At 49.4% G+C, this 26,101-nt stretch overlaps 1 protein-coding gene across 1 annotated transcript; it reads right to left on the reverse strand.

Annotated features, from left to right (window-relative positions):
• Window positions 1-204: 204 nt before the first annotated feature.
• ECSIT (ECSIT signaling integrator) lies at window positions 205-15,940 on the reverse strand. Its single transcript, XM_049639883.1, has 9 exons — window positions 15,863-15,940; window positions 15,514-15,650; window positions 9,755-9,874; window positions 5,911-6,328; window positions 5,301-5,524; window positions 1,668-1,725; window positions 1,403-1,551; window positions 1,097-1,202; window positions 205-552 (listed from the first exon to the last, which is right to left on the reverse strand). The coding sequence occupies exons 3-9, from the start codon at window positions 9,848-9,850 to the stop codon at window positions 296-298; spliced, it is 1,308 nt and encodes a 435-aa protein (XP_049495840.1). The 5' UTR covers window positions 9,851-9,874; window positions 15,514-15,650; window positions 15,863-15,940; the 3' UTR covers window positions 205-295.
• Window positions 15,941-26,101: the final 10,161 nt, after the last annotated feature.

Raw genomic sequence — 26,101 nt, forward strand, 5'->3', positions numbered from 1 at the left:
GGAGGTAGGGGCTCCTCTCCCCACGACTTATTCTGAATGCATCCTGAGGGTGACAAGGGAAGGGTAGGAGCTGTCAGGTGAAGACAAAGGGAAAGCTTGGGGTCTGATCTGTCAGTCCCGGATGCCGCAGACCCCTTGAAAAACCAGGCCACCAAACATTAAAGGGGCAGAGACGCCACGCTGTCAGAGAAGAGAGAAGGCCGCCCCGAGCCGGAAAACCTTTATTTGCTGTACATTCAAAGGGCACCTCATGCTATTACACTAGTCCACAGTTTGTGCTGGTGACCAATCAGCCTCAGCTCTGTCCCTGCTGCTGTCGCTGCTGATTGTTTTCCTCTTCTTCCTGGCCCTCTGGTGGGGGCGGGGGCGGGGGCGGCTCCTCCAGTCCTGAGGAGGTCGCCAGGAGCTCCCCGGTGGACCCCGCCAGGCGGAAGACCACGGGGATCTGGGCCAGGCCTGGGTTGGTCTCCTGCAAGCCCTGGATCCACCTGGCCAGCGTGGCCTGGTCGTGGGCACCTGCCACGCATATGGCGAAGACAGGGCCTTCCTCCACTGTTGGGAGAAACAGGCGCTCAGAGTTTGTGCCGTGGGGATTGGAGCAGCACCCCCCGTGCCTGCACCCCTTCCGGGCCACAGGCGGATGTTTCTTGCGCATCCAAGCCTTTGCACAAGATATCTCCTCTGTCTAGACTGCCAATCCCATGCTTCACCTAAGTGATGCCTCCTGGTTCTTTGACATTCCACCAGGAAGTCCTCCCCACACCCCACCTGAAGCCTGGTGCTCCTCCCCTTAGGCCCCAAGAATATAACTTGACTTGCCTGTTCCCCCACTGGCCAGAGCTGCCTAAGGGCAAGGACTGAGCCTGTCCTGGTCACACTCAGTAGCCAGCACAGAGGTGTTCCATGACCAAGGGCTGACAGGCCTGGAGCCCCTGGGGAGTGAGGTGTGTGTGTGTGTGTGTGTGTGTGTGTGTGTGTGTACTTGGGCATCTGCTGGGTCTGCATGTGGCGACTGGGCTAGGTCTCAGCCTGGGTGCCAGCCTTCCACCCCAGAGGCCTCACCTCAGCTGGTGTTTGGTGCCCATCCCAGTTGTACCTTTATGGATGTCAAACTCGTAGTCATCCCAGCCGCTCCTCCCATAGTCCAGGTCCAGCTGCATCGGGTAGTAGAGATTCCATTCCTCTGGAATTTCCTCCGCTTCCTACCCGGGGAAGGGGGTGCAGGCAGTCAGAGGCCCAGGATCTCGCAGCCGGCTGAAGCCTATCCCCCCACACCAGGGGCTATCCCTCCCTTCCCCTTCCCCCCTGCACCTCTGAGATCTCACATGAGCCCTCAGGGTGGTGCCAGCCCACCCCCACCTCACACACACTCACGCCCCCCACTCAAGCTTTGGGCTCTCACCCTCTCCTCCGGGGGCAGCAAGTCAGCTCTGAGGATGTGATAATAGACACATTTGTCTCGGAGCCACAGGGAGAAGGGGCCCTCGACGAAGATAGGCCGGGCTGGGTTGTGGTGGGCCAGGGCAGCCTGCTGATCAGGAGTCTGGATGCCTGGTATGGAGACACGCGTGCCCAGGGAGCCCTGGCTGAGGGGCTCTACCCGAAGGCCCATGGAGCCCACCCAGCAGGCCTGGGGAGAACCCAGCCACCCCAGGCCAGAGCCTTACCTACAATGTGGGACTCAGTGGCATCTGCCGCACCTGTGGAGTCTTTGGCAGAAGGCGTCTGCAAGGAGGAGCAGGGGTGGAAGGAAGCTTGTGGGCCCCAGCCCCTACAGGGGAGCTGGGGAGAGAAATGGGGAGCGGGAGGTCCCGGCAAATTCAGGGCTCCTCTCAGCCTCCTACCCGTCGACTCAAGCCCATCCCTTCTTCATTTCTATCCACTTTGGCAATAGCCGCTGACATTGAAGATGGGCACACAGAGGGGACCCTGGCGCCCGCCTACCTGCGCTAAAATCCACTCTGCCACAGGCCGTGTGACTGTGGCTCAGCCAACGTACCTGGATGCTTCCGTTTCTGCAGATGCAAAATGGGGATGACAGCACTTAATTCGGAAGGTCCCAAAATGCTGAGAACAGGGCCTGGCACGTACTAAGGGCTCTGTGCTTGTGACGGTTTAAAAAGAAAAATAATTTCACATGCACAGTGTGCTCCCGAGGAGACACAGGAAGCAAATCAGGGTTTGCCTCTGCAGAAAACTGGGAGGAAAGGAAATCCCTTTTATATCTTTTTGATTTTACATACTGCCATGATTCAAAAAACCAGATGAAATTTAATTAAAAAAAAACAAACAAACAACGCATCTTGGGGTGCCTGGGTAACTCAGTCCCACCGACCACCTGACTTGATTTCAGCTCAGGTCATGATTTCATGGTTCTTGAGTTCGAGCCCTGCTTTGGGCTCTTCCCTTCTCTCTCTGCCCCTCCCCCACTCACATGCACCCAGGCGCGTGCGCACATTCTCTCTCTCAAAAAGTAAACTTAAAAAAAAAAAATGCATCTATTCTTCGATTGAAGTGTCTGAGAGCTTACAACTATTGCAACACATATCATCCATCCTTTCAAATTAAAAAGAACAGAGGTGAATCAATAGGTATGGACATAGAACAAGCTCCCAGCCATATTCTTAAATAAAAACAGCAAAAGGCAAGGTGCAGAACACGGGTAGAATGCTGTTTCATTGGAGAAACGTGTTTTTTTTTTTTTTAGGTTTGTTTATTTATTTTGGGAGAGACTGAGACAGCATGAGTTGGGAGGGGCAGAAAGAGAGGGAGAGAATTCCAAGCACGGCCAGCACAGATCCCTACGTGGGGCTTGAACTCACAACTGTGAGATCACGATCTAAGCCGAAACCAAGAGTCGGAGGCTTAACTGACTGAGCCACTCCAGTGCTCCAGAGAAACATTTTTAAAGTAGAAGTTTTTGGGGGAGGAGTGGGGTGAAGGGGAGGGAGGGAGACACAGTATATGTTTTGCTCCTGGGCCTTTTTACTGAAAAATATAATTAGTCTGATTTTTTAATACGGATTTTTCATTTTAAATTTCACACGTGTTTCTTCTTTCTTTAGCATTTTGATTGTATATTTTTCTTTGTCTCGCACACTAAAAATCTTGGTTCCTATCAACAGTAGCACCTTTACTTATCCATCAAAATACACAGTTTGGATATTACTGCTAACCATAACGCTGTGGGACTTAAGCTTGGGATTTCTCTACAGATTTGTGTGTTCTTAGAATAGAGGCCACAGAGGATGGGCAGTTGGATGACTGACTCAGAAGAACTTTTTGTCTCAGTGGTTTTGCCATCAAGGAGATGTTTCGTCCGATCCCTTTTGTTTCTGTTTGTTGCCAGTATGGTGGTTCCCCCTCCTCCCCATTTCTTTGATTTTGTTTTAAATACGCTAAAACATCGGGGTGCCTGGGTGGCTCAGTCCGTTTAGCGTCTGACTTCCCTTCAGGTCATGATCTCACGGTTCGTGGGTTCGGGCCCCGCATCGGGCTCTGGGCTGACGGCTCGGAACCCGGAGCCTGCTTCGGATTCTGTGTCTCCCTCTCTCTCTGCCCTTCCCCCGCTCGTGCTTTGTGTCTCTCTCTCTCAAAAATAAATAAACGTTAAAAAAAAATACACTAAAACATTTACATAGTTGCAATGTCGATCCATTTTAAACAGATGTCTCTCTTCCACTCCTGTTCTCTCTACCCCATCTCCTCTACCTGCCCAGAGATAATGATTTCTACCCATTTCAGACTTATCTTGGCATTATTTATTTTTGTGAAAATAGGCAAATCGATGTATGAACTTTTATTTCCTCTCCCTTCTCGTGCTGAAGGGAGTTAACTGGACCACTGAACATACTTCAACCTTTCACTTGTGGGTTTTTTTTTTTTTGTTTTTTTGTTTTTTTTTTTTACCAACCTGACTGAGGTGTTATGATCTATGTAGACAATTCCCTCTTGATGGAGCTTGGATCGTTCCCATTTGAGATCTAGGCAGTGTTGGTGATCATTTTACCATGTTTTCAACCTTTCTGTACGTGCTTTTCAAAATTAGGGGGAGAAAAGCATAAATACAAAGGCTAGATCGGCTTGCAAATGCACAGAATCTCTTTGGAAGGAGACACAGATGTGGTCACCTCCGGGGAAGGAGAGTGGGGACTGGGGACCAGGCCGTGGGAGAACTCTTCATCCTGTGTTCTCGAGTACCACTTGGCTTCTAAAGCTTTACTTTTCAAAAGGAAGACGTGAGTTAAAGAACACCTTTCCTCTGGAATATGCTCCAGGCCAAATCTCTGTCCTTTCTCACCCAGACACCCCATCACCCACTCTCCTATTAACTCGGTCCTCTGCCCACCCAGCCCCACCCAGCCCCCATTCAACACCCATGTGGCCAAGCACCAGAGGATGCTTTCGAAACAGAAACTCCTTCCAGAACAGAGCTCCCACCCCATCCTTCCTCTTCTCAAAACTTCTATGTGGCTCCCTCTTCACCAACAGGTCCAAACCACGCTCTTTAACCTGGTGCCCTCCTGGTCTCTTCTCCCCAACCCCGACCTCCTGCACTGGCCAAAGGAAGCTCTTTCTATATCTCCAGCAATTCCAGCTGCCCTCTGAACCCCAGCCCAGGCTGCTCCCTCTGCCCAGAATGCTCTCCTTGTCTCTTCTGTCCTGAGTGCAGCTCACCCTCACGTCCTCCAGGAAGCCCTCCGTGCTCCTTGCCCTTTCTGGGCTCCCAGAGCCCCCAGTGCTTCTCCATCTCAGAACCAGCAGCTCTGAGAGAAATTATCTGCTACCTGGGGTCAGCCTTCAGGACCACAGGATCCCCCCATGTGGTCTGGCATGAGTGGGGCCCCTAGAACACTGGTGTGTGTGTGTGTCTGTGTGTGGACTATTTCATTCAGTCATTCGGCAAACACCTGCTGAGCTCAGCTTTGTGCCGGACCCTGTGCTGAGCCTTGAGAGACACAGGGGAAACTGAGTCGTGGTGAATGAGCAACCAAGCCAAGCACCCAGTGTGCCTCTGCTAGGGTGGTCAGGAAGGGGATCCTGAGGAAGGGACAGCAGAGCCGAGACCTGAAGAACATGAAGTCCTGGGGACAAGTGTCCCTGGCAGAAAGAAGGGTGAGCACAAAAGCCTGAGAAGAAAACTGGCAGAAAGGAAGCCAGATGCCCAGAATACAGACAGTAGGGGGAGAGGGGCGGGAGAAGAGGTCAGAGGTCAAGCCGCCGGGAGGAGTGAGGGCCGCGGGAATCTAGCAAGGGCTCAGCCCGCGGCTGTGGCCGAGGGTGCGAACGGGGGTGGATACCTGGTAAATGGTGACCCTGGCGCTGAGGTTGGGCTCCATGTGCCGCAGGCCCAACTTGGCCAGGTCCACGGGGTCCTGGGGCAGGTCCCGGGGCAGTGGGAAGGGGTTGATATTCTTGAAGCGGGAGAACCACAGCTTCATGCGCACGAACTTGAGCATGGGGTAACTTTTACGTCCAAATATCTGAATCAGTAGGAACTCGGTCTCCTTGTTGGGCATCACCCCTGTGTCGGGCAGAAGCAGGCAGAGCCTCAGGGAGGGGGCAGGAGGGAGAAGGGGAGACAGAGACATGGGAGACGGAGAGGGCCAGAAGAGCCGGGACCAAGAGGGAATCATGAGGAGGGCCAGATGGAAAGAACCAGAGACAGGAAGAATTTAGTCAGGGAATTGATGACGGTGAGGGAGAAAAGAAACAGAATTTAAAGGAAAGGTCAGAGGGAGAGATGAAAGAGGAAAGAGACCAGAGACAGAGGAGAGATTGAGAGAGGGGGGAGGGGGCGCGAGCCAGCAAAACAGACAGAGGAAAGGCAAGTTGGAGCCATGGAGCGACGGAGGGGCCCACGTCCCGGGGGGAGAGCCCGCTGCTTGCCCCTGGGCCTGCTGGCCTCACCATGGTTCTCCATCTGTTCCAGGACAGCAATCCCGCACTCCTGCTGCCGTGGGTAGTGGATGAAGATTCTCTGGAAGATGCTTCGAGGCCGGAAGACCTCCTTGGGAAAGACGTCGAGCAGCAGGTTGTAGACGGCCAGGTCCCGCTCGACGCCGTACTCCCGCATCTTGCGCAGGGCCAGGTAGATGAAGTCGACGTGGCCCCGCTTGTGCACGTTATGCTGCCCGAAGGTCTGCACGGCCCGCACAAAGTTCGCCTTGTCCTGCGCCCCATCTGGTGCCCGCCTAAACAGCTCCTCGTGGGGTGCCAGGGCCCTGGTGGGTCCCCCTGGGGGCTTAGGTGGGGGAGGGACCAGCCAGGAGTCAGAGCTGTGGGTGGCTGCGCTGCAGTGGAGACCCCGCGGGGCCTGGAGGGACACCTGGGGACAGAGAAACCGCTACTGGAATCTGGCCCCTCCCAGGGCCCCTGGGGGACTGCCAGGCCGGCTCTTTCCTGGGAAAGGTGCCAGCGGGCATCCCTCAGGGCCTCTGAGGCCGTGTGGTGCTGTGGTAACAAGCCCAAGATCAGGAACCATTACGAAGTGTGAGAGAACAATGGTAAAACCCCCATGGAGGCAGCTCGGCAATATTCGCCAGGATAACAAACAAACACCCTCGGATACAGCGATCCTGCGTCTGGTTTTTAAATCCTACAGCTACCTACCAACCTGTGCCCAATGACTTTTGCCTTTTCCACCGTAGCAGGGGAAAGCGGCCCCACGGTGCATCAGCAAGGAAATGGTTAAGCAAATGGCCATGAACCTGGACGAGGGGCACCTGTGTCTATCAGACACACTGAGGAGGGTCTTGTGTGACCCAGAACGAGCCCCAGCGTATATATTATGAAAGCAAAGCAAGCAATGTGTGAAGTGGTGCGTTCAGTAGGGTCCCATAGGTATAAAGAAGCCTCACCCACTGACATACAAGAGATCTTCATTAGCTGTGGATTCCGTATTTGGAAATTTGCCTGCTTGCTACATTGATTTGCAATCCCAACGCCGATACTCTCAGCACCTTCCTGGTCATTCACAGACACAGGCTGTGCAGTGAGAAATCTGAGTCACCCAAGCCCGTTCATTCCCAGCTGAGATGGAATAAGGTGACGCTCAGCCTTCTGGATTCAGCCCTTGTATTCTCAACAAGCGTCCTGTTAGAGATTTACTTAGTGCACATTTTCCACATCTTCTGGTCGGTGCTGTTGCGGTTGAAAATGGCCCCCACGCATAGTACTGACGGGCCGTCCAGCGTTCCTACAGGCAAGAAGGCTCTGCTGTTCCTTACAGAGAAAATACCGTGTGGTAGATAAGCTACATTCAGGCTTGAGTTATAGTGCTGTTGGCGGTGAGTTCAACGTTAATGAGCCAACAGCATATATTAAATAAGATGTCTTTAAACAGAAACGCACATCCAACAAGATACTGACTCGCTGATGAAACTGTGAGCAGAGGCTCGCAGGAACCGACCCCACATTTCCCCGGAGGCGACAGTTCAGTATTTACTAGTTCAGTGTATGCGGCCACTTTATCAAACATAACCCCGGCGGATAATGAGAATCAACTGTATGTATATAATTTTTTTGCTCCTGTGAAATATATCTGGAAGGGAATGCGTGAAGTGGGGAACATCTCTTGCCTCGAGAGAGAGGGGAGCTAAGTGGGGTCATGGTGTAGCCTTAGAACTTTTTTTTTTTTTTTAATTAAAAAACCCTTTTTTTAAAAATGTTTATTTATTTATGACAGAGAGAGAGACAGAGCATGAGCGGGAGAGGGGCAGAGAGAGAGGGAGACACAGAATCTAAAGCAGGCTCCAGGCTCTGAGCCGTCAGCACAGAGCCCGATGCGGGCCTCGAACTCACAGGCTGCGAGATCATGACCTGAGCTGAAGTCGGACGCTCAACTGACTGAGCCACCCAGGCGCCCCGGAACTTTTTGAATGTTGAACCAAATTGCCCGCTGTAACTAGCCGTATTGTCTATTCAAAAGATAGCTTTCAAAAACTTAAAAGAGAAAAGGCAGATTTTGGAGTCGGCAGGAATCTTGGCTTGCCTGTCCTCTGCTAGGTTATGACCACATCCCGCTTTACTGCTCAGGCCTCGGCTTCCCCTTCTGTTATGATGGTGTTTCTCTTGGGTCAAGAAGATCTTGTTCCCCAGAGTGAAGAATGGAGGCTACTGGGGACAGGCGAGATCCCTCCGCAACGTAAGACAGCAAACTACAGCCTGTGGGGCCAATATGGCCAACTGCCTGCTTTCGTCACTAAAGGTGGATGAGAATACAGCCACGCGCATTTATTACGTCTAGTCTGGGGCTGTGTTTGTGCTACAGGGGCAGAGCCAGGTAGTTCTAACAGAGACCGTGTGGCTTGCAAGGCCAAAAATACTTATTGACTCAGTACAAAAATGTTCGCTAACCCATGTGTGGATGGCAACACCACCAAATTTCTGACTTGAAATGGAATTGAATGTTTAAATTACAATGGTTATACATACGGCATCTTTAAAAATATATGGCGAGGGGCGCCTGAGGGGCTCAGTCAGTTAAGGGTCTGACTCTTGATTTCGGCTCGGGTCATGATCTCACGATTTGGGAGATCGAGCCCAGAGGCGGGCTCCTCGCTGACGGCATGGAGCCTGCTTGGGATACTCTCTCCCTCGCTCTCTGCCCCTCCGCCGCTCATGCTCTGTCTCTCTCTGTCTCAAAAATAAACATATTAAAAAAAATTTTTTTTTTAATCAGAAAGGAAGCGGGGCACCTGGGTGGCTCAGTTGGTTAGGCATCTGACTTCAGCTTGGGTCACACGGTTGGTGGGTTCGAGCCCTGCGTCAGGCTCGGGGCTGACAGCTCAGAGCCTGGAGCCTGCTTCTGTTTTTGTGTCTCCCTCTCTCTCCGACCCTCCCTGGCTCATGCTCTATCTCTCTCTCTCAAAAATAAATAAACATTGAAAGGAACCTCTAGAATGGCCAAAAGAAGGGGAGACAGTACCAATGAGATAAAAGCATAACAAAAAGCATAGCACGCGGCCTGGCCCAGAGGAAGTGCTCGGTGAGGGAGGTACAGGCATAGCTCAGAGATATGGAGGGTTTAGTTCCAGACTACAGCAATCAAGCAAGCGTCACAATAATAGGAGTCAAACCGATTTTTTGGCTTCCCGGTGCGCACGAAAGTTATGTTTACACTACACCGTCGCCTATAAAGTGTGCAATACCACTAAGTCTGAAAAAAATGCACGTACCTTAAATAAAAAATACTTTATTGCTAAAAAATGCTAACCAGCGCCTGAGCTTCCGGCAAGTCACTATCACTGATCCCAGATCAAATAGGGTAATGATGAGTAAGTCTGGAGTACTGCAAGAATTACCAAAACGGGACACCGAGAACAAAGTGAGCAAACGCTGTCGGACAACGGCACCAACAGGCTTGCTCGACACGGGGTCGCCACAAACCCTCAATTTGTAAAAACAAACAGACAAAACCCAAAACCGCATTGTTTGTGAAGCACAACAGAACAAGGTCGGCGGCCACCATCACTGTGGTAGCCATCTATGCCCGTTGACTGGCTTGGGCCATCTGGTCACCCCGGGAAGGGATGGAAGTTCAAGTTTCTGCCCAAATCTCAACAAGTGGATACAGGGGTTACCCACAGTCACCACCCACATCTACTTAGCTCACAAATCCTTATTTCCAAATTCAACTCCCTTACCCGCATGGGCACCAGCCCTTCTTAAAATGAATTAAGGCGGGGTCAACTGGCCCTCAGAACAGATAGGCCGGCCGGTGTGAGCAGACGACTGTTCAGCTGGTGGTTACCTGAGAGAAGGGGGCTCCCGTGACGGTGGCCCCGCAGATGCCTCCGCAGCCCCGAGAGAGGCCCCGGGCCAGCAGGATGGCTTGGGCCCAGCTCATTGCCTCCACTTGTCAGACAACCACCTGGCCGAGACAGAGAAAAGACAGCATCAGCCAGCTAACGGAGAGGAGACCCCTTCCGGGCTGTGGCCGTGTTCCAGACTGCATGGCCAACTCACCAGCCCCACTGGTTTCTTCATTCACCGCATGGACTTACAATGGCTGTTACGATCAAGCGTCCCGATTTTCTTGGGCTAAACCTTTCACTGCCTTGAGGAATCTGTTCCTGCCATGGCCTGCCTCCCTACTGGATCATTCTTTCTTTTTAACAGCTTTATTCACGTATCATGTGGTTCAGCCTTTTCAAGTGTAAAATTCAATGGTTTTTTTTTTAGTACATTCAGAGTTGTACAACCACCACTGCAATCTAATTTCACACCATTCTTGTCACCCCAAAAAGAAAACCTATACCCAATCGGCAGTCTCTCTTATTTCCCCTCATCACTCAACCCCAGGCAAGCACTGACCTTACTGTTTCTATAATTTGCCTATTCCGGGTAGTTTGTACAATATGACGCGTGCTCTTTTGTGGCTGACTTCTTTCACTTAGCATGTGTTTAAGGCTAACCATGTCGTAGCATGTAACAGACTTCATTTGTTTTGTCAAAAAATTCCATTATACAGATATAGCCATGTTTTATTGATCTATTTCTCAGTTGATGGATAGTTGGGGTTGTTTCGACTTTTTGACTATTAGGACTAATGCTGCTATGAACACTTGGGTGGAAGTTTTGTGTGAAAAAGTGTTTACACGTCTCTTGGGTAGATACACAGAAGTCAAATTGCTGAGACGTATGGTTAATTCTAACATTTTGAGGAACTACCAAACTGTTTTATTTTTTCATTTTAATTTTTTAAGCTGGGTCCACACCCAATGTGGGACTTGAACTCACAACCCCACGTCAAGAGGTGCATGCTCTACCAACTGACCGCCAGGCACACCCGCCAAACGATTTTCTAAAGTGGCTGCACCATTTTACATTCTTATGAGCAATATGTAAGAGTTCCAATTTCTCCACATCCCTGCCAATTCTTGTTGTCTTTTTGATTACAGACACACTAGTGAATGTGAAGTGATATCTCATGGTTGGATTTGCACTTCCTTAAAAAGCGACGTTGAACATTCTTTCATGCCCTTATTGGCCGATGCGTATCTTCTTTGGAGAAATGTCTATTTAGATGCTTTGTACATTTAAAAAATTGGGTTACTTATCTTTTTATTATTGAGTTGTAAGAGTTCTTTATATATTCTGAATACTAGACCCTTGTGTTTTACAAATACTTTCTCCCATTCATTAGACTGACTTTTCACTTTCTTGATGTTACTGTTTGCAGGACAAGTTTTTATTCCAATGATGTCCAATTTATGTTTTTCTTTTATAGCTGTGATCTTGATGTTATATCTAAAAAAACCACTAAATTAAGGGGTGCCTGGGGGGTTCAGTCGGTTGAGCGTCCGACTTCAGCTCAGGTCATAATCTTGCAGTTCTTGAGTTTGAGCCCCACGTTGGGCTCTGTGCTGACAACTCAGAGCCTGGAGCCTGCTTCAGATTTTGTGTCTCCCTCTCTCTGCCCCTTCCCTGCTCATTCTCTGTCTCTCAAAAATGAATAAACATTAAAAAAAAAAAAACCACTAAATTCAAACAAAAAACAAACAAAAAAACCCCACTGCCTAGCCCAAGGTCATGAAGATTTACTCCCATGTTTTCTCTAAGAGTTTAATAGTTTTAGCTCTCACATTTAGTCCTGGGATCCACCTTGAATTAATTTTTCTGTATGGTGTGAAAAAGGGGTTCATTTCATGTGGATATCCAGTTGCCCTAGTACTATCTGTTGAAGACACTATTCTTTCTGTATTTCTGGGTCTTGGCATTCTTTTTCTTTTTTAAATTAAGTTCTAAAATTTTAATTCCAGTATAGTTAACATACAGTGTTATATTCATTTCAGCTGTACAATATAGTGATTCTACAATTCTATACATTACTCCGTGCTCATCGTGGTAAGTGTACTTTTTGTCTTGGCATTCTTGCTGAAAATCAATTGACCATAAATGTAAGGGTTTAATTCTGGGCTCCCAATTCTATTGATCTATATTGAGTCTTAAGCCAGCACTACACTGTTTTATTATAGTTTGTAAGTTTTAAAATCAGGAAGTGTAAGTCCTTCAACTTTGTACTTTTTTTTTTTTTTTTTTTTTTTACAAAGTTGTTTTGGCTATTCTGGGTCCCTTGCAATTACATATACATTTTAGAATCAGCTGTCAATGACTGCAAAAAGTCAGAGGGATTCTGATAGGGATTGTATTGAGTCTACAGATCAGTTTAGGGAATATTGGTATCTTAATAATATTAAGTCTTCTGATCCATGAACATGGGATACCTCTCCACTTATTTAGATCATCTTTAATTTCTTTCAACAGTGTTTTATAGTTTTCACTGTATGTGTCTTTTATTTATTTTGTTAAATTTATTCATATTTCATTCTTTATGAAGCTATTACGTATATGGAATTATTTTCTTAATTTCATTTCCACACTGTTCAGTGCCAGTATGGCACTATATGTATTTCTATATTGGCATACTATTTTTATATGTTGATCTATCCTACAACCTTGTTGAACTCACTTATTAGTCCCAATAGCTTTTTATTGGATTCTTTTCTATATACAAGATCACATCATCAGCAAGTATAGTTTTATCTCTTCCTTTCCAAACTGGGTATCTTTTACTTCTTTTCCTTTCTCAAGTGCCCTTGCTGGAACCTCCAGTACAATGTTGAATGGAAGTGACAAGAGTGGACATCCTTTTCTTATTCTTGATCTCAGGGGAAAAGTGTCCAGTCTTTTATTATTAAGTATGATGTGAGCTGTCTGTTTTTCATACATGGCCTTTATAAGGTTGAAGAAATTCCCTTCTATACCCAGATGTTGAATGCTTCTATCAGAAAGGATACTGGATCTTGTGAAGTACTTTTTGTTGCATCTACTGAAATAATCATGTAGTTTTTATCTTTTATTTTATTAATATGGTGTATCTCATTAACTGATTTTCAGATTTTAAACTAATCTTGCTTTTATGGGATAAATTCCACTTGATCATGGTATATAATACTTTTTATATGTTGCTAAAGTTTGGTTTGCTTGTTATTTTGTTGAGGATTTTTACATCCATATTCGTAAGAGATATTGGTCTGTAGTTTTTAGTGTCTGTTTGATTTGGTATCAGGATAATGCTGACCTCATAAAATGAGATGGGAAATGTCTGGATCATTCTTATCACCATTTAAACTTTCTCTAACATCTCCCATTTTGACCTGAAGACTCCCTCCAGCCTCTGCTCCATACCTCTGCTCCCTTTACAGTAAAGTTTCTCCCAAGAGGTGTATACACATTATGTTTCCTCACTCTCTCCAACTTGGCTGCTGCCCCAACCACCCCACTAATACCATTTGTAAAGGCCCCTTTTGCATTTTGCACTTATGAAAGCCAATGATTATTTTTAAGGCTTCATTTTGCTCAATTTCTCAGAAACATACATCATGGGTGAGGCCCTCCTCCCACCTTTTTGACATGACCCACTTCCTTCTTTAAAGCTACAATGTCTGCAAACTTGAATGTGTAGATGAATCACTTAGGATCTTGTTAAAATGCAGATTTTGATTCAGCAAGTCTGGGGTAGAGCTAAAGATCCTGTACATCCAACAAGCTTCCAAATGATGCTGATGTTGCTGGTGTGGGGACCACACTTTGAGTACTAAGATTGCGAAGAGTCCCACATCCTGAATCTGTCTGTCTGCTACCCTGAAGTGTCTTTCAACTTGTTCCCCTCTTCTCTGTATTCTTGTAGGCAGCTTTAATGGTTCTCAAACTTTGTTCATATTAGAATCATCTTGGGGGCTTTTAAAAATTCCCATGCCCAGGCCATACACCAGATATAATAAATCAAAGTATCTAAAGGTAGGCATCAGCATTTTAAAGGACAGCAATGGGGACGCCTGGGTGGCTCAGTGGGTTGAGCACCCAGCTCTTGACTTCAGCTCAGGTCATGATCCCAGGGTCATAGATCGGCCGAGCCGGGCTCCACGCTGAGCACTCAGCATGGAGCCTGTCTGGGGTTCTCTCTCTCTCTCTCTCTCTCTCTCCCTCTATCCCCAACCCGCTCACACACTCTCTCTCTCTAAAATAAAAAATAAAATAAATAAAACACTCTGGTGACTCTAATATGCTGCTAAGATTGAGACCTTAATCTGAATCTTCACTACTCAAAGTGTGTTCCAGGGATCAGCTATATCAATATCATCATTTGGGAGCTCATTAGAAAAGCAAAATCTCGGGGCGCCTGGGTGGTTCAGTCGGTTGGACGTCCGACTTCGGCTCAGGTCATGATCTCGTGGTCTGTGAGTTCGAGCCCCGCGTCGGGCTCTGTGCTGACAGCTCAGAGCCTGGAGCCTGTTTCGGATTCTGTGTCTTCCTCTCTCTCTGACCTTCCCCCGTTCATGCTCTGTCTCTCTCTGTCTCAAAAATGAATAAATGTTAAAAAAAAAAAAAAATTAAAAAAAAAAAAAAGAAAGAAAAGCAAAATCTCAGCCCTAACCCAGATCTCCTGAGTCAGAATCCACATTTTAATAAGAGTCCAGGTTTCTCCTACGTGTGTTAAAGTCTGAAAAATGACAATCTATGTTCTGATGGATTCCAAACAGTTATTGCCAGTCCTGACCTCCAACCCCCATACCTAACTGCCATTTTGGCATGTACCCAGCCGTCTCCAACTTAATCTGCTCCAAAGTGATATCCCTGCTTAAACGTGTTCCTCTCCACCCTAGCGAATGACACCACCATTCCTAGTCATTCGGGCCACAGACCTAGAAGTCATTTCTGCATCCGCTATGTCCCTCATTGCCCCATTCAGTCCACCAAGTAGTCCTGACGAGTACGTCCAAGTCCATCCCAAATACATCCATTTCTCTGCATCGGCAAGCCACCACCCCAAACCCATGATCTCTGTCCTTAAGGCCTACCCAACGTCCCCTCCAGTCAGTTCCCCCCGCCATGACCAGAGGGAGCTTTTTTTAAATGTAAACTAAATTCAGTGTGCTCTGCCTAAAAATCACTAGTGTTATATTACACAGATATTCAGATCTGTAAGTCTGAACCCCGTGGTGGGGGGTAGACAGGGTCTACCTCTCCAAACTCAACTCTTATCACTCTTGCTCTCGCAGCTCTAGCTACGCTGTTTGTTAAACAAGCTAAGTTTATTCCAGTCTCAGAGCCTTTGCACTTGCTATTCCCCCTGTTTGGAAATTTCTTCTCCTAGATTCATCCATAGCTGTCTCTGGTTGTGCAGGTCTATGTTCAAATGAGAGGGCTTCCTGGACCACAGCCCCACTCCCAATCCAAGCACCCATCACCCTGATGAATGCACTGTTAACAATTATTAGCATCTGAAATCACCTGTTCCCTGCATTTCTGACTTGTTTAATGTCTGGCTACCCCAGGAGATAGGGGATTTTTGTCTGTCTTCCTCATTGCTGTGTTTCCAGCACCTGGACAGTGCCTGGTACAAAGCAGGTGCCTAACAAGTATCAGTTGAATGGGGAGAAGAGCTAAATTGCTACAAAACATCTATGATCTGTACATCTGAACGCCGTGGCGGGGTGTACCTACAGCAGCTCTGAGGCTGGCTGCCAGGATTCTGGGATCCTTGGGATAAACAGACGCGGGTCCGAATTCCAGCCTAGCTGCCAACTTCCGGCGTGACTTCGGGAGAGGCCCTTAACCTCTCTGAGCCTCAGCTGTCTCGTCTGCAAAATAGGAGATTAGGGACGTGGGGAGGGTAGTATACAGAGATCGGCTTTTTCCAGCACGTCCCCGTCCCGCACCTCCAAAGGTCACGGTGCCCTGGCCCTGCAGCTGGGTCGCTCTGGGCTGTCCTCCCGTCCTGCCGGCCCAGAACCGGCCACCCCAGGACCCAGCAGTTTGCTCTCGCCTCCCCACGGGCGATCTACATACTCACGCGGCAAGCCGCGGACTCCAAGCCGGCTCGGTCGTGACTCCGGGCGCCGCCATTTTACCCAGAGAGCTTCCAGGTCAGGGGCCACCGGGGAGACAGCAAATCGAGAACACAGGTTTAGAGAGGTCCCGCCCAAAGTGGAGGAGCACCAATAGGAAGACAGAAAGAACTTGGTCCCTCCTCACACCGAGCCAGGCCCCACCCCTAACAGGGCAAGCCGCACCCCCATTAAGGCAGGGAAAGGAATGATTGGACCGATCCGGGCTGGGAGGCTGGACTTAGGCGGCCTGTGACTCCAGGTGGAGGCCCAGTTTTCCCACCTGAAATGTGGAAAATAAAACATTGATGGTAGAAGTGATGTGGATTCCTTCGTTTGTTCGCCTAACCTTTATTGAGCGCTTACCGTGTGCTAGGCGCAGTTTTAGTCGCTGAGGATACTGGGCTGATACATAGCAGTGAAGGAGACAAGTTTTGCTAATTAGCTCCCTGACTCTGGGCTACTGCTTAACTCATCTGTGCCTGGGTCATCTCACCCTGAAATGGGCCAGTTATAATAACCTCATGGGATTATATATATATATATAAATTTTATATACGAATTTTATATTTATGAATTATATATATTATAATATATACACATAAATTACATATATATATATATATATATATATATATATATATATATAAAGCTGGTGGGCATAGGCGGTACCTGGGGCGGGGCGGAGACTTGGCCACAGGGCAATGACCACCCCAGCCCATTCCTATGGCGCCCCCTCCAGTGGTTCAGCCTTCTGACTTGGTCTCGCACCAAAGGAGCTCCTGGGTGCTCAGCCAGCGCGTGCTCGTCAGCCTCTGGCTGTGATTTGGACTCAAGCAAATGCCTCCAGTGGGACTTCCGGTCGTGCGGGACGGAGCCAGAAGGGAGGGGCGGGGCCAGGAGGGCGGGCACCTAACTTGCCCCTGTCTCCTCCCCAGGTGTGTGTTCATCCTCCTCTCCCTCGCCATCAGCGCTCTCAGCAGGTACAACCTGCTTTCCCCGGAGACAGTCAACATCAACTGCACTCTGTAACAGAGTCAGCAGGCCCAGAGGGACGTTCTCCATTTCACTCTCACCCCTACTCTACACTCCTGCGAGTGTGGGGAACTGGCAGCACAGGGGAGTGGGGTGGACACTGCTGTGGGTGACCAGGTGAGGAAGGGACCTCTTCAGGAAGGTTCTCAGATTGAGGTTAGCCCAGCTAAGGGGGTTCATTGTCCAGCCCGCTGTCTCTCTCTGCCCCAGCCCCGGGAAGAGGTTGACCCAGGGCCTTGACCGCTCCACACCAGGCCCCCAGCCGCCCTGTCCACGGCTGTCCAGGGTTCAGTGGGCCCCCTGCTCACCTCACCCCACAGACTGTGGCTGAGGGCTCTGGTTACCCGCCCTAAGATAGATAGGATCCAGCTGGGTGGGACCCCAGGGTCACATTCACACAATCCTTGGCACACTTCTGACCCCTGCTCTCTCCAGACCTGGTGGGGATTCTCCGCGAACCAGGATCAGATGTGCCCGTGTTACCATGCAGTTTCTCTCTTTGGCTTCTGCTGCTTCATGTAAAGAACCCTGGACACACCTCTCCCCTCCTCCTTGCCTGCATGGATTGAACATCTGTGGGCTCAGTTACTATAAGCTCCATGAGGACAGGGGGAATTTGTTTGTGACGTGTAGTGTCCCCAGCTGTAGGGACAGGACCTGGAACATGGTAGGTGCTCAACAGATGTTAGTTACGACAATGGATAGATTAATGGATAAATGTGCCTAATGCTCACCCCAATCTTTAGACCACCAGTCCCTTTGTGACAGCCCCCTGTAGCTCACCTTCCACATGCCTGACTAATTACCCTGCCCCTGCCTTTCGGCATCTTTCCCCAGCCCCAGGGCAGTCTGCCTTACTGAGTTACTTCTCTGCTCAAAGCCCTTTGCTAATTTTGGGTGCCTGGGTTTGGGGACATGAGGGGACCTTCGCGGTCTTCTGCATTCCCCTCCCCTTCCCTCAACCTCCGATCCTCTAACCCACCTGTCCGCAGTTGGTTCCTGAGTACAGTCGGCTGCCCCGAAACTCACGAGTGGCCTCACTGAATGGTGTGGCTTTGGGCTATGTAGCTGGCATCATTGTGAAGCCATTTTAAATTTGAGGGGTGTTGACCTTGGCTATGCTGGTCCTGGGCATCCTCAACATGCTATGGATGTACCACTTCACCCTGTCCAAGGCGTGAGGCAGGGGAGCCCCTCATGACCCAGAGCCGACAGCGGGAAGCAATTGAAGAGATCTCAAAGATCTTCCCTCAACACTGCTGGAGACTTGGACCCTGGGCCAGAATGGGGGAGGTTGTGCACAGGAGGCTGAGGCTTTTCCCACCCCACCGTGAGAAGGCTCAGATTGACTCAACAGGAATCTGTTGAGGGCTTGCCTTTATAACAGGCACTGTTCTAAGCACTGAGGAAGAGCAGTGAACACAAAAAAAATCCTGGCCTTGGAGAGCTGGCATTCTAACTGGGGACACGGACAAAGACCCTTGTTCCATTGAAGCCTTTTCCAACCACTGGCAGCTTGAAAAAGATTAAGTACAACGTCAGAACTGTTTAGGACATAATTGTGGCTGCCATCTTGTTAATGTTAATCTATTTTGAACTTGGAACGTTGACCCCATGTAATTAGCCCAAAAGTTTAGCCCCATCTTGCTTGTGTGCTTGCTTGCTTGTGCCCCAATAAAGACATTTTAAAAAGAAATATTTTATGGCTTGAGCTATGTAACGACTACACGAGTATATATGTGAAAATTCATTGAGCTTTCCGTTAAGATCCATACATTTTACTTTATGTAATAGCTCAGTTTAAACATTTTAAAACATGGGGGCACCTTGGTGGCTCGGTGGGTTAAGCATCCAACTTTGGATCAGGTCATGATCTCACAGTTTGTGAGTTCAAGCCCCATACTGGGCTGTCAGCTGTCAGCACAAAGCCCACTTTATTAAAAAAAAATTTTTTTTAAACATTTATTCATTTTTTGAGAGTGAGAGAGACAGAGCATGAGCGGGGGAGGGGCAGAGAGAGAGGGAGACACAGAATCCGAAGCAGGCTCCAGGCTCTGAGCTGTCAGCACAGGTCCCTATGCAGGGCTTGAACTCTCTGACTGCGAAATCATGACCTGGGCTGAAGTCGGACGCTCAACCGACTGAGCCACCCAGGCGCCCCAGCACAGAGCCCACTTTAGATCCTCTGTTCCCCCCCGCCCCTCCCCCATGTTCTCTCATTCCCTCTCTAATGAACATTTTAAAAATATATAAAATAATAAAAATTAAGTAAATTCTGATACATGATACAATATGGATGAACCTTGAGGATATTGTGCTAAATGAAAGGAACCAGTCACAAAAGGACAAATACTATATTATTCCATTTATAGGGGGTCCCTAGAACAGGCAAATTAGAGAGACAGAAAGTAGAATGGTGTTTGCCAGGAGCTGAAGGGACTAGAGAATGGGCAGTTAGCGTTAAATGGCAACAGTTTCCATTTTGGAAGACTGAAAAAAGTTCTGGTGATGGATGGTGGTGACGATTGCACAACAATGTGAATGTACTTAATAACACGGAAGTGTACACTTAAAAATGGTAAATTTTATGTTGTGCATATTTAAAAAATTTTTTAAAGTCTACTTAAAAAAAGACAAATGGGGCGCCTGGGTGGCTCAGTCGGTTGGGCCTCCGACTTCGGCTCAGGTCATGATCTCACGGTCGGTGGGTTCGAGACCCGCGTCGGGCTCTGTGCCGACAGCTCGGAGCCTGGAGCCTGCTTCGGATTCTGTGTCTCCCTTTCTCTCTGCCCCTCCCCCGCTCAAGCTCTGTCTCTGTCTCTCTCAAAACTAGATAAACATTAAAAAAAAAATTAAAAAAGAAAAAAAGAAGTGATACGAGATGAGGTCAGATTGGAGTAGGGCGCTCCCAGGCCCCCCTGGAGAGCCCCAGTTGAAGGCTATTAACCAAAGAGGATTAGCACATAAAACGGGGAGGGGGGGCGGGGCTGGCAGTAACAGAGGCTCCAGGCAAGGGCAGTTATCCACCCCGCAAAAGCCGTATCTGCAGTCCCTTGACCTCCATAAGGCAAGGCACTGCCATGCGGGGACAGGATACGCGCGCACGCCACCCTCAGGCTGCCTGAAAGCCTGCGCAGCCGCGCGGCATCAAGACTCCTGTGATTGGCCAGGCTGAGAGGAGCGCCAGCCAATCAACTGCCGGTACAGGGGGGCTTGTGCACGCCCCATTCCCCAGCACGTTGACAGCCACGTGGGCACTGCTGGGAGAGCGCCGGAGCCCAGCTCTGCGCAGGCGCAGTTTGATCGCTCAGCTCGGACGTGGGCGAGGGCGTGCGTGAGTGGCGGTCGTGTCGGCGACCTGGCCGCCGTCTTCGGGGCTCCCAGTGTCCCTTCTCCTCTTGAAGCAGTTATGGCTCTTATTTTCTTGTTGATCCTTACAGAAGGAGTGGATTCAAGCACAGGCGTTTTACATAGTTGTGTCTTTTGTGTTTTTGTGTTTGTTTTTATTAACGCAGCGGAACAGCATGTGTGGAGCCCCGACACAGACCCTTTTACGCGCGGTCCACACGACAACCCTGGGAAAGATAGAAGCTTCACAGTGTCGGATCCTGGCAGACAGCACCTTAACCAAGGGACGGAAGTTAAAGTCACCAGCAGTGAGTCACGGTGACATCATAAGCCCCCGATATGCGAAGGGAACATCACCTCTCTGGTATCCTTCCCAGTAATGTGAAAACCTCAATCCAATCAAGATAAACCAAGTGGAGAGAGTCTACACGGTTGCTGACCGGTTCTCTTGAGGAGTGCCAAGGGCATGAACGACAAGGGGCTGTCACTGGAGGAGTCTAAGGAGACATGACAATTAAGTGCCATGAGAGATCTTGGATTGGGTCCTGGAGCAGAAAAAGGAGGAGTAGAAAACCTGGAGAAATCCAAATCAAGGCTGTAGTTTATTAATAGTATTGTACCAAGGTTAAGTTCTTAGTTTTAATAAGTGAACTTGGTTACATAAGATGTTAACAGTAGGGGCAGCAAGGTGAAGGGTAAATGGGAACACTCTATGCTATTTTTGAACTTTTCTGTAAGTCTAAAATTATCTAAAAGTAAAAAGTTAAGAAAGAAATCTAGGAAGCAGGTACTATCAATATGCCCGTTTCCCAGAGGAGGAAACGGAATCACAGAGAAGTTAAGATATCTCGCCAAGGTCGCACAGTCAGGAAGCAACAGGGCATGTTCCAAACCCATGGAATATGGATCCAGAACCCCCTTCTCTCTATTCTTCTTCTTCTTTTTTTTTTTTAAAGTGGGCTCCACACCCAGTGTCGTTCCCAGGCATGAGGCTTGAGCTCACAATCCTGAGATCAAGACCTGAGCTGAGACTGAGACCTGAACTGAGATCAAGAGCGGAACGCTTAAAGACTGAGCCACCCAGATGCCCCCAGGGTAACTTGTTGTCAAGAAGATTCTGCAATAAATGTTCTTTTCACACCTCCACTTGTACTTCTTAGGTGTATTCTAAAAATGATTTTCTGGATCAGAAGATGTGTTGAATAGCAGGATTCTCCAGAGAAACAGAACCAGTTAGAATAGAGAGAAACAAAGAGAACGAGAGAGAGAGAGACAGGAGGGGGTGTTATTACAAGGAAATGACTCACATGATTATGGAGGCTAATAAGTCCAATATCTGCAGTTGGCAAGCTGGAGACCCAGGAGAGCAGACGATGTAGTTCTAGTCCAAGTCTGAAGCTCTGAGAACCCAGAGGGCCAATGAATGTAAGTTCCGGTGTGAGAGCTGGCAAATTTGAGATCCAAGAAGTTCCAGTCTGGAGGGAGAAAAAAGACAGATGTCAGACATTAGGCGTTTTCTTCTTACTGGACAGAAGGTCAGTCTTTTTGTTCTGTTCAGGCTTCCGCCTGGTTGAATGAGGCCCCTCCATACTGGGGAGGGCAGTCTGTTTTCCCGTTTATAATTCAAATATGAATCCCACCCAAACACACCCTCACAGACACACCCAGAAGAACGTTTGACCAACCATCTGGGTACCCCATGGCTCAGTCGACTTGATATATAAAATTATAACCACCAGAAAAGGAAAGGACACTCGTCATTTTGAAACCTCTCAACAAACTGCCCACGTCCATCCACAACGTTCTTGCGGCCTCCCCGGCACTTGGTGTTGTCGGGTGTTCTGAATTTTGCCCATCTGGTAGTCACCGGTCCCCTTTTTAAAAAAGTCTTCACGGGCGCGTGGGTGGCTCAGTCAGTTGAGCGCCGACTTCAGCTCAGGTCACGATCTCGCAGTCCGTGAGTTCGAGCCCCGCATCGGGCCCTGGGCTGATGGCTCAGAGCCTGGAGCCTGCTTCCGATTCTGTGTCTCCCTCTCTCTCTGCCCCTCCCCCATTCATGCTCTGTCTCTCTCTGTCTCAAAAATAAAAAACGTTAAAAAAAAATTTTAATAAAAAAAAAAAAGTCTCCATTGTTCAACCAGATGTTTTTCCTACAAAACATCTTGCAGAGCTCATGCCTGGACCAGGGAGTGGGAAACTGGAGAATGGCCTACATAACTCCCGCCATGGCCCGAGGCCCAACCCCCTAACCACCCCCAAGCTGGTCTTCTGGGGAAAGTTAGGATGCAAATGCAAAGGAGATCCCCAGCTCAACTATCCTTAGTCCAGGAACTTCCTGGAAATTATGCCCTTCCTTTGTGCATGCTTAAACACCAACATTGCAGACAAATGTCTGAGTCCTGGCTCATCAACTTTAATTCCTTTTACCCAGCGAGCCTTGTTTGAGTGCCTGCTGTATACAGGCAATGTACGGGCACTGGAGACAGAGCGGTGAACAAAGCAAGCAAAGCCCTGCCCGTGGAGTTTTTATGCTCACAGGATGAGATACAAGTTGAGAAAACAGGAGATGATAAGAAAAAGAAAGCGGGGAAAGGAGATAGAGCGTGGTAGGCCTTTAATTTTTTCATTAAAATATAATTGACATACAGTGTTATATTAGCATCAGGTATAAGTGGGGGCTTTTAAAATGACTTTGCAAAAAGTTTACTTATTTTGAGAGAGAGAGTGCAAGCAGGGGAGGGGCAGAGAGAGAGAGAGAGAGAGGGAGAGGGAGAATCCCAAGCAGGCTCCCACTGTCAGTGCAGAGCCCAATGCGGGGCTTGATCCCACGAACCGTGAGATCATAATCTGAGCCAAAATCAAGAGTCAGACGCTTAACTGACTGAGCCACCGAGGCACCCCTAAAAATGACTTTTTAAAGTGAAAATTTTTATGGAGGCAGACACAGCAACTGTCAGGTGCAAACACATGTGAACAATTCCCTCGTGCTCACCCTCTCAAAGTCAGTCTGGGTGATGCTGTTATTTTAGAGCAGGTGATCAGGGAGGGCCTCTCCAAAGTGGTGACATTTGAGCAGAAGAAGTGAAGGCATCACCATGCAGGCATCTTTTGGAAATGTGACTGCTGGAAGGGACCGCTGGTGCAAGGGTCCTGAGGTGGGAGTGTGTTTGGGTGCTCAACAAATACTGGTTGAGTGTCTGACTCTTGATTTCGGTTGGGGTCATGATCTCACAGTTCGTGGGTTTGAGCCCCGAGTCGGGCTCTGTGCTGGCAGCATGGAGCCTGTTTGGGATTCTTTGTCTCTCTCCCTCTCCTCCCCCTCCGCCCCCCCCCATGCTCTCTTTCTCTCTCAAAATAAATAAATAAGAAATACATGTGGAAGGATCTAGGAGCAGCGGGAGCAGCGTAATCCTAGGAGAGTGGCTTGGTCTCTCTGAACCTTGAGTTTCCTTATCTATAAAATGGGTCTACACATTTCCGCCCCAAGAGGGTGGCAGTGAGGACTAAAATGGGATTGTGTTTGGCACAATGCCTAGCATGGAGTGAGCCCTCCAGAAACAGAAGACATTATGAACGACAGCTTCTGCCTGTTTTCAGGAAGGGGAAGCTAGATACGAGGGGGCTGGCATGGCGGGGGCTGCCCAGATAGGCGGGTGCGGGGGGGAAGGGGGCAGCGGCTCTCTCCCGGAGACACACAAGTACAGAGTTGTGTGTTCTGATTTTTAGATGGCCGTGAGAGTCAGGACGGTTCTAGGGGACTCCCTAGATTAAGGAAAGGCAGAGTTTTTCTTTCATAACCGTCGCGAGCCCTTCGGGGCGACTCCGTTTCTTACAAGATCCCACCCTTCATTTAGATGGGAAACTGAGGCACAGAGGGGCTGGGACCTGAGAACTCCAGACAGGAGTTGAGAAGGGGTCTACACACTGGACAGCCAGTGATGGGGGAGTCCACTGGGGCGGGGGCCTCCGGACGTGATCAGCCCCCTCCCTCCACCTCAACCCCATCAAGCAGACAAGAGACTCAGGGAAGGACAGAAACGACAGAGACATGGAGTGAGAGAAACAGTGACCTAGAAAGGTGAAACAGAGACCCAGAGATGGAGAGACAGGGGAACAGACAGAGAGAGACAGTGAGGCTGGCAGATTCGGAGACAAAGACATAAAAAGACTGGGCGAGGTAGAGACGGACCTAGAGACAGAGAAAGAGACACCGACACGGACTAGAATCGGAGGGACAGGGCAGAGCCAGCGAGGGTCGCCCCCTAGGGAGACCCCGGGCTGCCCCGTCTGGGGACGCGCCAAGAGCTCCCCCACTCCGCCCCCGTCGTGCCTGGGCAGTGACTTCAGAGGCCCCGCGGATTCTATAAATGGCCAAACGGCCGAGGGCCGGGGCGGGGCGGAGCCGAGTGAGTCAGCGCTTCGCGTCACCGTCGGCCGGATCCCGCCAGGCCCCGCTCCCGCCCTCGCCCCTCTCGGGCCGCCAGGGGGCGCCAGCCGCCTGCTCCGCCGAGGCGCGCGTTCCCCGCTCCCCCCCCCCCCCCCCCCTTGCGCCGCAGAGACCCGTGGCCCGGCCCGGGCCGCTCAGCGTGGGCAGGATCCCGGAATCTGCGCGTTCGAATCCTGGCTGCGTCGCCCTCGTGCTGTGTAAGGCCAGGCGGGCGGCGTCACCTCTCTGTGCCGCGTACAGACCCCACGTCGGAAGGCTGTTGTGAGGCATGAGTGAACAGACCCCGTGCATTTAGGATTATACCAGGAGCTAATTGTGGGCTCGTTTTATGTATTTTAGCCTATTGGTTTAGACCAGTGGTTCTCAAACAGGAAAGATCTGCCTTCCCTCTCCCGTCTCCCTGCTGGGACATTTGGCAATGTCCGGAGACGTTGCTGTTTGTCAAGACTAAGGGGGTGCTACCGGCATCTGGTAGGTAGAGGCCGGAGATGCCGCCTCAATTACGGTAAGGCCCAGGAGAGACTCTGGCCGGGAAGAATTATCCAGCCCTGTTGTCCACCGTGCTGGGGTTGAGGAACCTTGACTTAGCGCGATGGCATTAGGGGCAGGGGCCTGGGGTCAAATTCTGCCCTGCCACTGACACTGTGTGACACTCGGAAAGGGATTCCACACCCCATGCCTCGGTTTCCCCATCTGTAAAGTGTGTATAATAACAGCATCTGGGGGCGACTGGGTGGCTCAGTCGGTTGAGTGTCTGACTCTGGATTTTGGCTCAGGTCATGATCTGACTGTTGATGAGATAAAGCCCCGCGTGGGGTTCTGCACTGATGGCGGCGACCTACTTGGAATTCTCTCTCCTTCGCTCTCTGCCCCTCTTCCACTCGTGCACGGGCAGGCGCTCTCCCTCTCCCTCTCTCTCTCTCTCTCTCTCAAGATAAATAAGGGTGCCTGGGTGGCTCAGTCAGTTAGCGCCCAACTTCGGCTCAGGTCATGATCTCACGGTTTGTGAGTTCAAGCCCCGTGTCTGGCTCTGTGCTGACAGCTCAGAGCCTGGAGCCTGCTTCGGCTTCTGTCTCCCTCTCTCTCTGCCCCTCCCCTGCTCGCGCCCTGTCTATCTCTCTCTCAAAAATAAACATTAAAAAAATTTTTTTTAATAAAATAAATAAATTCACTTAAAAAAAAGTAACAGCATCCCTTTCTAAGGGCGTTGTGAGGCACGAGTTGGTACATGTACAGTCCTTGTAACAGGGCCTGACATAAGAGCCGCTGTCATATCAGCGTATCACAGCCGTGCCCTTAGCATGTGGCCAGCAAATTGCACGTGCCATCAGTATATGGCAGATATTGCTGACATCACCCAAGTGTCACTAACGTG

Source organism: Panthera uncia, chromosome A2, assembly GCF_023721935.1.
Source record: "Panthera uncia isolate 11264 chromosome A2, Puncia_PCG_1.0, whole genome shotgun sequence".
NCBI classification, from domain to species: domain Eukaryota; kingdom Metazoa; phylum Chordata; class Mammalia; order Carnivora; family Felidae; genus Panthera; species Panthera uncia.